The sequence below is a fragment of the Pectinophora gossypiella genome, chromosome 28 (genome assembly GCF_024362695.1).
Source record: "Pectinophora gossypiella chromosome 28, ilPecGoss1.1, whole genome shotgun sequence".
Classification (NCBI taxonomy): Eukaryota; Metazoa; Arthropoda; class Insecta; order Lepidoptera; family Gelechiidae; genus Pectinophora; species Pectinophora gossypiella.
The window spans coordinates 2,748,156-2,761,291 of NC_065431.1; the positions used below are offsets into that span (position 1 = coordinate 2,748,156).

The 13,136-nt window shown below is 37.1% G+C and overlaps 2 protein-coding genes across 2 annotated transcripts in view; one reads left to right on the forward strand and one right to left on the reverse strand.

Moving 5' to 3' along the window:
• The window catches only part of LOC126379179 (putative mediator of RNA polymerase II transcription subunit 26), a 253,823-nt gene that overhangs the window by 70,290 nt on the left and 170,397 nt on the right, over window positions 1–13,136 (reverse strand). The window lies entirely within an intron of this gene.
• Window positions 1,386–9,055, forward strand: LOC126379258 (uncharacterized). The gene is made up of 6 exons (XM_050027960.1): window positions 1,386–1,691; window positions 3,745–3,877; window positions 5,143–5,272; window positions 5,805–5,899; window positions 7,667–7,903; window positions 8,259–9,055. The coding sequence occupies exons 1-6, from the start codon at window positions 1,624–1,626 to the stop codon at window positions 8,352–8,354; spliced, it is 759 nt and encodes a 252-aa protein (XP_049883917.1). The 5' UTR covers window positions 1,386–1,623; the 3' UTR covers window positions 8,355–9,055.

Genomic DNA, 13,136 nt, shown 5'->3' on the forward strand with positions numbered 1-13,136 from the left:
TTTGTTAAAAGGCAAAAGATTCTTGGATATTTTTGCGATCACGGTACTGACACTGACTTCAGGTGTTCGAAGAACTACCCCAGGGTGATACGGTCACGAGTACTAATATGTATACACTTTGAAACCGTGTCACATTAACTTTTTTGACAAATTAAACCGTAAGTCTCATTAAATGTCAAATATGGTAGTGCGACAGGGTTCTTAAGTGGGTACATGATATTGCTCATGACTGTATATAGCCGAAATCGCTTGGCTTTAGGTACTTGTGTGGACAAGTATGGAGACATTCTAGTAATAAGTAGGTTAACCTCTCAGAACAGAAAATAAAGGTTAATCTACAAACATAATCTATTCAGATGGACGCAAATCTTAAATCAAGACATCCACTTCAAAAAAAGCTACCTATTAGATAGAACAGCGTCTTTCAACCGATCTCTATGACTTCGCAGTCGTAGACTCCTCATGGTCAATGTCGGAGGCTTCGGAAGGAGGGAAATTGCGGAAGATATCCCCCGAGCAGTTGACTTTAGTTTGACACGGCGGACTCCAGATGTACTTGTGAAAGCACGGAGTACAGAATACTTGTCGGTAGTATGTCCTTGCGCATACTGGCTTCTTGTGACAAATGCCTGTGGGATAAGGGGCCTGTTTAATAAAACATACAATTGTAAATTACAACGACAATTTGGTATTCATTACGTAGCTAATATGAAACTGCAAAATATTCGTGATCACACACTCCACAATGTACATCAAATTGTCATTGTAATTTACAATTGTAAGTTTTATTAAACAGGCCCCAGGTCGTAAACTAAGTGCCAATCAGTGGACTAATATAACATGACGGATAGTAGAAAATCACATAAGAGATATCGGATGTAGTGCTTAAGCTGATCATACACAATTCTACCGATCACTTCGGATGGATTATTCTCGGATTCGGATCGGATAGTGTGCAAACTCCCTAACAGTGGGTAAGCAATGAAGAACTTTCCAGGCTACGTTACGTAACGTTATGTAAAATGGTATAAAGGAAGATGACTAGTAACGGTCGGGTGAAAGATGATGATGAAGATAATTATTTCTTACGCACTGCAAACGAATCCAGTAGTATGCCGACTCCGTTGCTCCTTTATCTTATCGGCCATCTTATTTTTTATTTAATTATTTTTTATAAAAAAATATACATAAAACAAATTACAATACAACGTAAATTTTGACAATCAAAATTATTTTACTTCATTGCCATGGGACCATAGCTTAAACAGTTACGAAAAGATGCAATGCAAAATCTATGAACGATAGACTAGGCTGTACGCTTTATAGCCTTTGCTAACGCAATACATGTTTACATTAAAAAAAAAGTTAAAGTTTGACAGCAAAACGAAACGACGGCTTTCGTTCGTAGGTGTGGCCTTTATTTTCTTTTTAAAAAACTACCTTTTAATCGATATATTAAGACAAAAAATATATAATTCTTATTCAAATAAGCAGTACGAATGTAGTTTAAGTATATTGACGCGGCAGTGTTGTGAAATAAAGTAACAGTGACACACCCAAAAAGTGTGAAACAACTTTGAACCAACGCTCATTTGAGCACCGAAAAATTAACGAAAACCGACAATGTACGGTAGAAAGACGCCTTCTACATATCGTTCTACACCTTCCGTGTATTCCCATTACACGGGCAAGTAAGTATATTCACATTTTCACTTATAAAATGGCCCAATTTCGAATAAGAATCCTATTACTTTGTCCTACTGTATTAGTCATTTAAGTCCTTATTATACTATTTTTACTAAACAATTACATTTCTATTGTATTCTCAGGTCATTCAACTATTTAACAAATAAAATCTTGCATGTATTAATCTAATAAGTTTAGTGTTAAGCAGCATTCATGACAAACAATACAATAAAATACAATACAAATACACTTTATTGCACCAAACTAAAAATAAATAATTACAAAAAGTCTCTTAATATAAACAAACAAAACATAGAAACAAACAAACATAGTTATATGTCAGAGGTTAACTGCAGTTCTCAGAATTTGTGTTATCATTGACTTCAGACACGCGCATAAAATATGGTAGGATTATGAATGAGGGCTATAAGAACAGTATTTTGACGTTAATTACTTTTTTGATGACTGTGTCCCCAACACAATGTACTGTACATATAGGGAAGGCAAAACATGTATATAAAAACTGTACTGTGTCTTAGGAATAATGTATTGATCTTGTGTTATGTAAAGTGATTGGATTATCAATAAACACTCAGGCCTCGATAAAAATTAGATAATAATAAAAATACAGGTTCGTCATGAAGAAATAGGTAATTATCATGTTAAATCTATACAGTGTCATTGATTTCTTTTTTTAGGCAATGTTGCCTTAAAACTCCTTCATTGGCTCCGCCATTATAGACAGCAATACAGCTCTCCACCTATCAGGGTGGTCTATAGAAACTTGATTCATCTTTTTTTCTAATTTTTAACGAGTCTTTAAATAGCCTGAGTTATCATGCCAGCCTCATAAGTGCTTCCGTGTACCTATCCCTTAGGCAAAGGATTGGATTCATCTTGCAATTTATGTAACTGTGACTAGACGAATCAGGAACGGTCACAAGCATCAATATGTATACACTTTGTAACCATGTCACATTAACTTTTTTGACAAATTGAACTGTAAGTCTCACTACATGTCAAATATGTTAGTGCGACAGAGTCCTAAAGTGGGTACATTATATTGCTCATGCATGACTGAACACAGTTGATTTTTTTCCATGATAGAATATTGCAAGAATTTGATCCCAATCTCCCCTGATGTGAAGTAACGATGTGGTCGAGGTTGGGATGTACTTAGCTAGAATGTGCATTCACACTTGCCTGGAAGAGGCCCAGATTGTACTTACCCACCCCGGCTTCATGAAATTATTTACGACATCACATTAAAAACTTCAAAAATAACAGTATTTCTCCACTATTTAATAGATGTTATTATACATATAAACAATACAGTACAAATACACTTTATTGCACCAAAATAAAAAGAAATAATTACAAAAACTCTCTTAACTAAACCTTCCTCTTGAATCACTATATCTATTAAAAAAAAAACGCATCAAAATTAGTTGCGTAGTTTTAAAGATTTAAGCGTACATAGGGATATAGGGACAGAAAAAGTGACTTTGTTTTATACTATGTAGTGATACCAACAGTACACATATTGTAAAGTTAAAAAATTCAAGTCTTAAGTTAGCTTTTGTTATATGCCCCAATGCAGTGTACCTGTAGGTACACACTGCATTCACAATAACAACAACAAAACATAATTATATATCTAGGTATTAATTATATAAATAAATATAAATAAAACTTAGAACAGAAATTATCTTCTAAATGAAAACAGCCATAAATCTTCTTAACAAACATAAGATTAAGAGTTAAAAATATAACATATACATATAGAACAAGAATAAGTATTTTTGGAAACAAAAGAATTAAAATTAAAAATGCAATTGGGAAAATGTTCATTATGAACTTACGAGTTTATTCTTTAAATCAAATTGGTTTGCGCTTGACACTATTCTGCTTCTTAAAGAGGTTAAAAACAAACAAGCTTCCTCAGATGGTGCCTACTCAGTCTTGCCTTAAAGAAACTCAATTTATAAGTTGAAAGGAACACCTATAGCAGAAGTGGAATCCAGTCCAAGTTGTGAGCTTATGTAATTTTATTGTCAGGTCATCAACAAACCTCCGGTCAACGAAGTCAGTGAGGTCCTTGCGAGTGCCATGGTACCAGAAACCGATCCTCCATGATGCTGTCGTCCTGGACCTGCAAAGGGCATCGCTGCTCACCGGGTTCATTTCTCTTGTAAGAGGTTTTAAAATTAATTTCTCTGCAGTTATTGCTGATATTCATACAATACAATGCAACTGAATATTTTTTCTTATTCCCTTCATATTTTTTTGCTCAGTATCTGAACAACTAAGCATAATAAAGATACATTTGAGTATAAACTAAAAACATCTGAGTGTAGTAATGATACATATGAGTATGATAATGAAACATCTGAGCCTAATAATGATACATCTGAGTATAATAATGAGACATCTGAGCGTAGTAATGATACATCTGAGTTTAACAATGAGACATATGATCGTAGTAATGAAACATTTAAACCTAATAATGATAGATCTGAGTATAATAATGATGCTCCCCAAACAAATAAAATAAACAACTGAGTTTAACAATGATACATCTGAGCGTAGTAATTAAACATTTAAACCTAATAATGATATATGTGAGACAGATGTCTCATTATTATACTGGATATTTGATCCAAGCAGGATATTTGTCTGCCATACGCAACGCAACAATACTCTTCTTTAGATGATTACTACGCACAGATGTGCGTAGTAATGAAATATCTAAACCTACGCGAATTATATCGAGGGTTTCAATTAATAGACGCACCGTTTTAAGTTTACGCGGTTATTATCATAATTAAAACACATAATAACGGGTTCTTACCGCAAATATTATCGACAGAACGTCATTACATCCCCAGACTCGTAAAAGAGGCTATTGAAATCAGAAAACATAAAAAATTCAACAGGGAAGACGGGTTCAAATTATCGACCATGTCGAATCCAGTAGTAGGTGTTGTAAAAAGCTTGAAACTACCTAATGTGGTGAAAAAACGTGAGGACACACTGAGTGCGGTTTGTCGTAGTGAGTTTGGTGCGAGTTCAGATGGTTCCGAACATTCCCATATCAAAAACATAAACAAGCGGCAAAGAGAGTAGACAGATATGTCTGCCCGTAGAAAATTATGGATCTACCTACTCCACTCCAATCTCATCAGTCATCCCGTGATCATGGCACTTGCAACAGTGTCGAAATATCGGGAGTCTCGTATCCCCATTTAAATGCGGTAAGAACCCGTTATTATGTGTTTTAATAGACGCACCGAATGCTACTACTACTAATATCTACGTGGATAGACGGCGTACGGCTATGATATTGGTTAAAGCCCTCTAATGTTATGTAATGTAATGTTAGTTCCTTATTAAGAATAGTCCTTCATAATTTTTTGTTATTGAGATCATGAATCTCAGGTATTTTTTCTCTTGCAGTTCATAGCGCTGTTCACATTCGCGCAGAGCATCTTTGACTTGTACTGTCTGGGCATGGCGGCGCCTGGCGCGGTCCACTACGGGTATTACGTCATCAGTTTCCAGTTTGTCTACGTGGGCAGTGCTCCAGGTACAAACTGAAGTAGTTTTGGTTTTATCACACTCGCACGTGCTTAGGGAAACTCACAAAGAGAAGGGGAAAGAAAGAGGCGTCAGGATAAAGACGATATGAGAATGAGGATCCGGTGGTGGAAAAAACAGGGTTATATGTTTTATCGCTATGTATGAATGCACGTCTGTTCCCGCGTAACTTCCAAATAACTTAACAGAGTAATGTAACAAATGAACTGTCATTAGAAGTGTCGTGAATTGTCCCCAGATTTTAGGATATGTGACGTCACACTAAATTCAATATGGCGCCCTCTAGAGGTCGTAAACTAATGAATATTTAGTGACCAGATTTCCGCGCTTTTTCCGTGATCTCTGCCTGGTAATAGGCGTGATCTTATGTATGTGTGTACCAGCTTCATAAGGACTTCATTAACATAACATAACAAATACTTTATTGCACAAACAGGAAAAAACAAAATACAAAACAAAAGAGAAATAGAATTAGTACAATAGGCATTGGTTCATTGTAGTTGATGTTGTATAATTTTCAGTGCGCAACGTCCTGATAGTGTTCTCTCTGTTCTCCTGGATCGGCTCCGTAGCTGTGCTGATTACCAGCATCATACTCATCGTGGCACTTAGAAAGGTCAGTATAATAGAATGGTAGTGACACTGTAAAAGAGATTTCCTTTGGAGATAAGTCCACTTTTTGTTAACATTACTTCTTTGACATACGTAAGTAATTTATTGTTATTTACAAGCTATCAGCCTGTGAATCCGTCCGTATAGACTTTTGCTATAGCACTGAGTCCGTCTCCGGACAGGTATCGTATGTCTGTCTGTGAATAATGGTCTATACAGGACGTCAGTGACACCGTACTGAATACTGAGGGGAAGATTAAGCTCATGATTCTGAGTTAATATCAAATTGAATTTTCCGTCTAAAACTCATAAATATATAAGTGTTTTTTAACAATTTTAGTTCAATAATGAATTCGACTAAAATTGTTTCATTATTCGACTAAACTGTGTAAAGGAAATGATACCCTAACCGTAACTGACGCTAATATTTGTCTAAACATTAATGTAGTTAACTATCTGTTATTTATGTTAGTATAATTAATTTTCATCACAATTCATCACTTTTCATCATTTATTCACGCCGCCACATACAGCTAGTGATGCAGAATAAAAACAAGGTATAATTCATCCATATATGCTTTTGTCACCCATGATTAAGTGTATGTTTTTGTATCTGTGTTTTACGGAACAAGTGGTATAAGAAATGGGTAACGGCGGATTAATAATTATTATTCGTCAATTAAAATTATTTTTTATTATAAATTCACCATTTACATATATGAAATTTGTAATAATACATCTAACCATAATAAAGATACATCTGAGTCTAGTTATGATACATATGAGTATGATAATGATACATCTGAGCCGAATAATGATACATCTGAGTTAAAGAATGAAATATTAGTAGGCTTAGATGTTTCATCAATGAAACTACACACAGTAGTACAAGCCATACATAAAGTATCCCCTTGTTTCGTAAAACTTTTTATTTCAAGCTGTTTCTTTTTTTTCTGCTTTGTTGGCGAAGTTTTTAATATCGTTTGGTAGTTACGTTAATTTCATAAGTTTACTACAAATATTTTAGAAGACCGAAGAGGTTTCTTTTGGAGATAAGTCTACTTTTGTTAACATTCCTTCTTTGACATACGTAAGTAATTTGTTATTATTTACAAACTATCAGCCCATGAATCCGTCCGTATGGACTTATGCTATAGCACTTAGTCCGTCCCTGGACAGATATCCTATGACCGTCTGTGAATAATGGTCTATATATTTAACTTTCATCATCATTTCATTTTTTTTATTTAATTAACTGATTATCACGTGCTCATCGGTGAAGGGAAACGTCGTGAGGAAACCCACATTCCCGAGAAATGCATTTTCGGAGGTATGTCATCTAACCTGTATTGAGCTGGTTTTCCTTCGCGGGTTGGAAGCTCAGACAGGCAGTTGCTTCTGTAAAAAACCGGACCTGTCAAATCTTCAGGTTAGGTAAACGGACCCTGCGAAAAACGGGATAACGCTAGGGAGATGATGATGGAAGTAACAATATAACAATTCTCATAAACCTATCGACAGGTTTTTCTGCACACCGTAACATCATCATCATAAGGAATAATATACGTATAAAACGGCAACTCTCCGCCCCCCACCAGCGGCTGAGCTAGGTTTACCTCACCCCCTCGGTCTTACTTTAGTCTTCAATCGTATGGCGTCAGAGGTCACACACACAGATGCACGTGCACGATGACGTTAATGTGTGGTGTCTGTGTTAAACGACGTGTTTTGTATGAAATGTATGAGGTGTTATGTTGTTTTTTTTTTTCAGGAATATGAGAAGAAAATCCTCCCCTGGCTGTACAGTTTCGGGGTATTCATTCTGTTCCGCTTCGTTGCGTTCATCTTCGCGGCTATAGTGAACGACATGATATTTGCATATAATGTCCTCATGTGCCTGTGTTGGATCGTGTTCTGCGTCGCAGGCGCATATGGATGGGTGCTTGTCTACAGTCTGTATCTCGAGCTGGCTGATCTGACCAAGCTGGAGGATTTGGCCCATTTACGGGTAAGTAGTGTAGCAGAGTACAAACTCTGCACATACTGGCCTTTCTTTCTGACCGTCGATCATTTTAAATTACGAAATTCTCATTCCATTCCGCATTTCCTTTCATTTTACATTGCAGGCTTGAATCACCTGATTGTCCAAAAAAGTAAGATGATTAGGAGGGCACGTTAAGCCGTTGGTACCGACTGTTACCCGTAAAAAAACACCTCAACTAACCCTCAGTGGGGCAGCGTGGTGGAGTATGCTCCATACCCCCACCGATTGAATGAGGGGAGGCCTGCGCCCAGCAGTGGGACGTATATAGGCTGTTTATGTTATGTTTAACCAAAAATTTACCTGTGGTCTTTCCCCACAGATGGGTACGATGGCATCCCTGAACGCGTCTTTGGCCGGATCTAGGCCGACGACGCCGCACAGCACTGTATCCACCATGCCAGCCTCTCAAATCTGATGTGAGGCCACTGCGGACGAGACCACCCCCCTGCAAACCTTGGAGACTAGCCCTGAGGGTGTCCCCGACACCATCCCCGAGGTTAACCCTGAGAACAGCCTGGAAACCCCTGTGTGAATCACTAGTACACAGATATAAACAGCGTATAACCTTGGAGATTAGCCTCAGGGTTACCCCTGGGGATAGCCTCAGGGTTACCCCTGGGGTTACCCTCAGGGTTACCCTCAGGGGTTTTCTTGAAGTATCCAACTTTTCATTATCCCAGGTTTAATACGCCGTAGGCTTTTATGGGTAAAATATGACAAGAACAAGAATCTCTTTTATTAAAAGTATCAGTTTTTTCAACAAAATTAATAAATAAGAAAATGTACTTTTTATGTCAGTCTGTCCGCAAGTCTATACGTCTTAGCCTTAGTAATTTTAAACTGCCTTATATTATTAATGTATTAAATATAAAGGAATGAACGACTTTTTAATAGGGCTACCTATTTCGTACTTTTGAAATTAAGACAATTTAAATAACGAAAAATAGACGAGGAAATAGTCGATATTAGTCGACAAGCCATTAAGATTGTGTGCGTTAGTAGACCGTTTATATGGGATATGAACAGGGGGGTGAAAAAGGCCACATCGAAGCAATTCATCTAAGAAAGCAATACTGCTATTTGACATTTGTGTGCATTGCGCACTTATATGCGCAAATGTCATCATCATCATCAATTTAAGAGCCACGCTCTTGTCGGTGTAGCATTTTCCATTCCAGTCTATCAAAGGCCAATTCCTTGACTTCCCTATAAGACACGACGTTAAACTTTTCTTTAATCTGTTCCATGTAAGCTCTTCTTGGTCTTCCCCTTTCTCTCTTTCCTTCTAGCTTTCCTTCTGTGATGTTTTTAATGAATTCGTCGTGTCTTATTAGGTGTCCAATCATCTGCGCAAATGTCAAATAGCAATATTAGATGTGAAGCCACTGTACACACTAATACACAGATATAAACAGCGTATATACAACCGTCTGAAACAGACGTATAAGGCCAATGATGATGATGATAATGTACAACCTTGGAGATTAGCCTCAGGGTTACCCCTGGGGTTACCCTCAGAGGTATTGAAGTATCCAAATGGACGAAAGATACAGTACAAACTGGCGTACCGGCTAGTAGCCGTAAAAAACACCTTGCTTTCTTAGATGAATTGCTTCGATGTGGCCATTTTAACCCCCCTAGATCACCTACACCACGGATGGAAGGAAGAGGTTGGAAGGGCCAAGTGCGCGCTCGAAACGCGCGCCATACAAGTATGAGCAAATAGTGCTATAAAAAAAAATACTTGTAGAGATATAAAACTAAAGTAAAATTAAGGGTGTAAGGACCTTAGTCTAATTCTTATCCGTTACCTAGATGGCGTACGTGAAGCCCATTCAGTATAAAGCGTTAAAAAAAATCTCATTTATGACTTAATTTCACAAGTATTACAAAAAAGTCTGCAAATAAGCTAACTTAAAATTACTTAACCTAGAACCCGCTCCGTGTCAAACTTGGCCCAAAAGTGCCCATGACACTAGCAGCGTTACCGCGCTGGATTGCCACGGACAACCTCTGAGCCAAGTAAGACCCGGAGCGGGTCAAAGCCCTGCTCTCTAAGGCGACGGCCCACGTCCTTAACGAATCGCTTCGCCTCCTCCCCCAAGCAACACGTCTCCACCGCAAATGGAACAAAAATGTAGCAAGGATAGATAGATAGATAGATAAAATAACTACTAGGAAGGAGTACTTTGCATTTATTATTTTTCTGAGGCTTCATTTTATTTGTCCCACAAGAGCTAAAATAATAATGTATTTTCTTTAAATTAAAGATTTAAATATACATTCCAATACAAAAGTATTTACTAAGTTTCTGTAATTTATGTTAGAAATAAACGCAAATAATCCTTTACAAAACTTTTTTTATACGTAGTTTCCAATAATAAGTCATAAAAAGAACATTTAAATAGGAAGTTGAGACCCTGAGTAAACCTGAAGAAAATACTCTCTCTCTCTCTCTCTCTCTCTCTCTCTCTCTCTCTCTCTCTCTATTTAAGAGCTGCACTCTTGTCGGTGGAGTAATCGCCATTCCTCTCTTCTTCCCGCCAAAACCTTCACCTCCCGATACGACACGACCTGCACCTTCTCTTTTATTTGACTCATAAATGTTATCCTAGGTCTATCCCTTCCTCTCTTCCCTTAAATTTTTCCTTCTATAATGTTTGTTATAAATGAATCGTGTCGTATCAGGTGGCCAATCAAGCCAATGAAGAAAATACGAAGGGTTTATAATATTTTTTATTGTTTGTAGGTTCTCTATAGACTTTCAAGTAGTGGCATAAAGTTATAGAGCTCATTTAGGTTAGTTTATCTATGACAAAAAACAATATTTCGATCACGAAATGCTGTGGCAACACTTACGCCATCTATTGTCGACGAGAATTATAGCGAGGGTCCCAACAACTTTAAGTTTGCGTCTGACAGAACTGATACCATTAGGTGTCTTAGCAAAAATAGCCCTTATTTGTTATATATATCCGTCCGATTTTGTACCATTTAGTTTTAAGTCTTATATTGTAAGTTTGAAACGATTGCACGTGTTAAATAATATATATTTGTCTTGGGCATAAGAGTGTTTTGAGGTCAAACCACATTTTTCAGCTCCTCATCGTATCTTCTATACTTCTATCCTTTTCTGTTGCTCAAAACTGTCATTTGCTAGAGCGAGAAAGAACGATATCCCGCGGCAGAATCGAAGAGGCGGTCGCTCTGTCTATCGCTATGTCTATAGAGGATGGAGAATGGCGCACAGAGTAGTCTATTTCAATGTCGTACTAGGACTCCTCCTCCGTCTGGAATTAATAGACAGCGACGTAAATTACAGTCCACTAATTTTATTTTGCCTAGTTTGGTTAGGACATTACAGGCTGATCACCTGATTGTCTGACAGTAAGATGATCCGTGTTGCGGAAGGCAAGTTAACCCGTTGGTCCCGGTTACTATTTACTGATGTAAGTTAGTAGTCGTTAAATGAGCCATGTCAGGGCCTTTGGCGGCTCAATAGTAACCCTGACACTAGGATTGATGGGTTGGTAATGCACCTCACAATCCACACGATAGAAGATTTTGCCTATCAAGGTTCCTGTACAAAAGTTCTGAGCCTTCTTAAGATTTTGAGTAACAGAAAAGAATATAAAGTGTGATGAGCTGTTGACAAAAGTTCAACCCTTATAGAAATCTCTCCTGCAGACACCTCCTAATTTTCTTTTAAGTTATACTCGTCATTTTCTTATCCGCCGAAAAGGAAAGGGACGGTTGATTGTCAACAAGTTAATTTAAAACAAATGAATAACCCGGGCGAAAAAAAATAGGCATCTCGCTGGTGTGTAATCCGTTTGACGTGCTGTCTACTTAACTCTGTCGGGTTATTGGCTGATGTAAAATTTTTAGACGGTTGTTTTAGATTTCTGCTTAAAATTGACGTGTGTTCCATATTTTTTTTGCCTGTTGATTACCCGTCCCTTTCTTTTTCTACGGATAAGAAAATGACAGGTATAACTTGAAATAAAATTAGATGGCGTCTGCAGGAATTAGCACTGTTGATAGAATAAAAATGATGACTGTATTATGGAGTATAATATCGTCACTGAAAAGGCAAAATTACGTAAGCGCCAAAATGCCCATTTATCGAATTTAGACGACGTCAACGTAAGTTTACATTGTTTTTTTAATTTCTATGTCTAGCAATAATATCATAAGAAGGACTACTATTTTAGGATATTTTGGCGCTTATGTAATTTTGCCTTTCCAGTGACGATATAATGACGGAAATAAACTACATAATTAATCTATTTTATATCGAAATCATGAAATGATAATCTTATTATTTTTGACGCAATATTATTATTTTTATTATTGTAAATAATGAAGGACTTTCCAGGCTACGTTCCTCAAAAACAATATATATTTTTTTTTATTTAATAACAATAAGTATAAGACCATTTACAATTTTAAAGACATTCGCCAAACTGAAAGACAGTTTGTTGGCGAAATCATGCACTCATTACTTATTTACTTATATATATTACAGCAAGTTTTAAACTTAATTCTTAAATGCTACAAATCTACCAACTATTCAATATGTTCATCAAATGACTTCAATAAAAACAGCTTTAATTTAGTTTTAAAGATTGGCTTACTACAACATTCGTTTTCGAACTCAATACTATTAAATACAGAACTACTACTATTATATACGGATATAGATGGCGCTGTACAGATTTTCCTTCGTTTAACATAACAAATACTTTATTGCACAAACAGGAAAAAACAAAACAAAAGAGAAATAGAATTAGTACAATAGGCGGCCTTATTGCTTAACCTTATAATTTCATGGATAACAGGCAAACGCATCGTTTATTATCTTTGTTTTTGGGTGTAAATGATCCTTTTTATTATCATCATCATCAGCCCATTAACGTCCCCACTGCTGGGGCATGGGCCTTCCCTATGGATGGATAGGGAGATCGGGCCTTAAACCATCACGCGGGCCCAGTGCGAAATGGTGGTTATTAACGACTGCTAATGCAGCCGGGACCAACGGCTTAACGTGCCGAAGCACGGAGGAGCTCGAGATGAAAACTTTTTTTTTGTGGTCACCCATCCTATGACCGGCCTTTGCGAAAGTTGCTTAACTTCAACAATCGCAGACCGAGCGCGTTTACCGCTGCGCCACCGAGCTCCTCCCTTTTTATTACAC

Coding starts and splice junctions, on each gene's coding strand:
- LOC126379258 (XM_050027960.1), top strand. CDS start 1,624: ATGTACGGTAGAAAGACGCCTTCTACATATCGTTCTACACCTTCCGTG. Junction 5,273..5,804: donor CTACGTGGGCAGTGCTCCAG/GTACAAACTGAA, acceptor TATAATTTTCAG/TGCGCAACGTCCTGATAGTG. Junction 5,900..7,666: donor TCATCGTGGCACTTAGAAAG/GTCAGTATAATA, acceptor TTTTTTTTTCAG/GAATATGAGAAGAAAATCCT.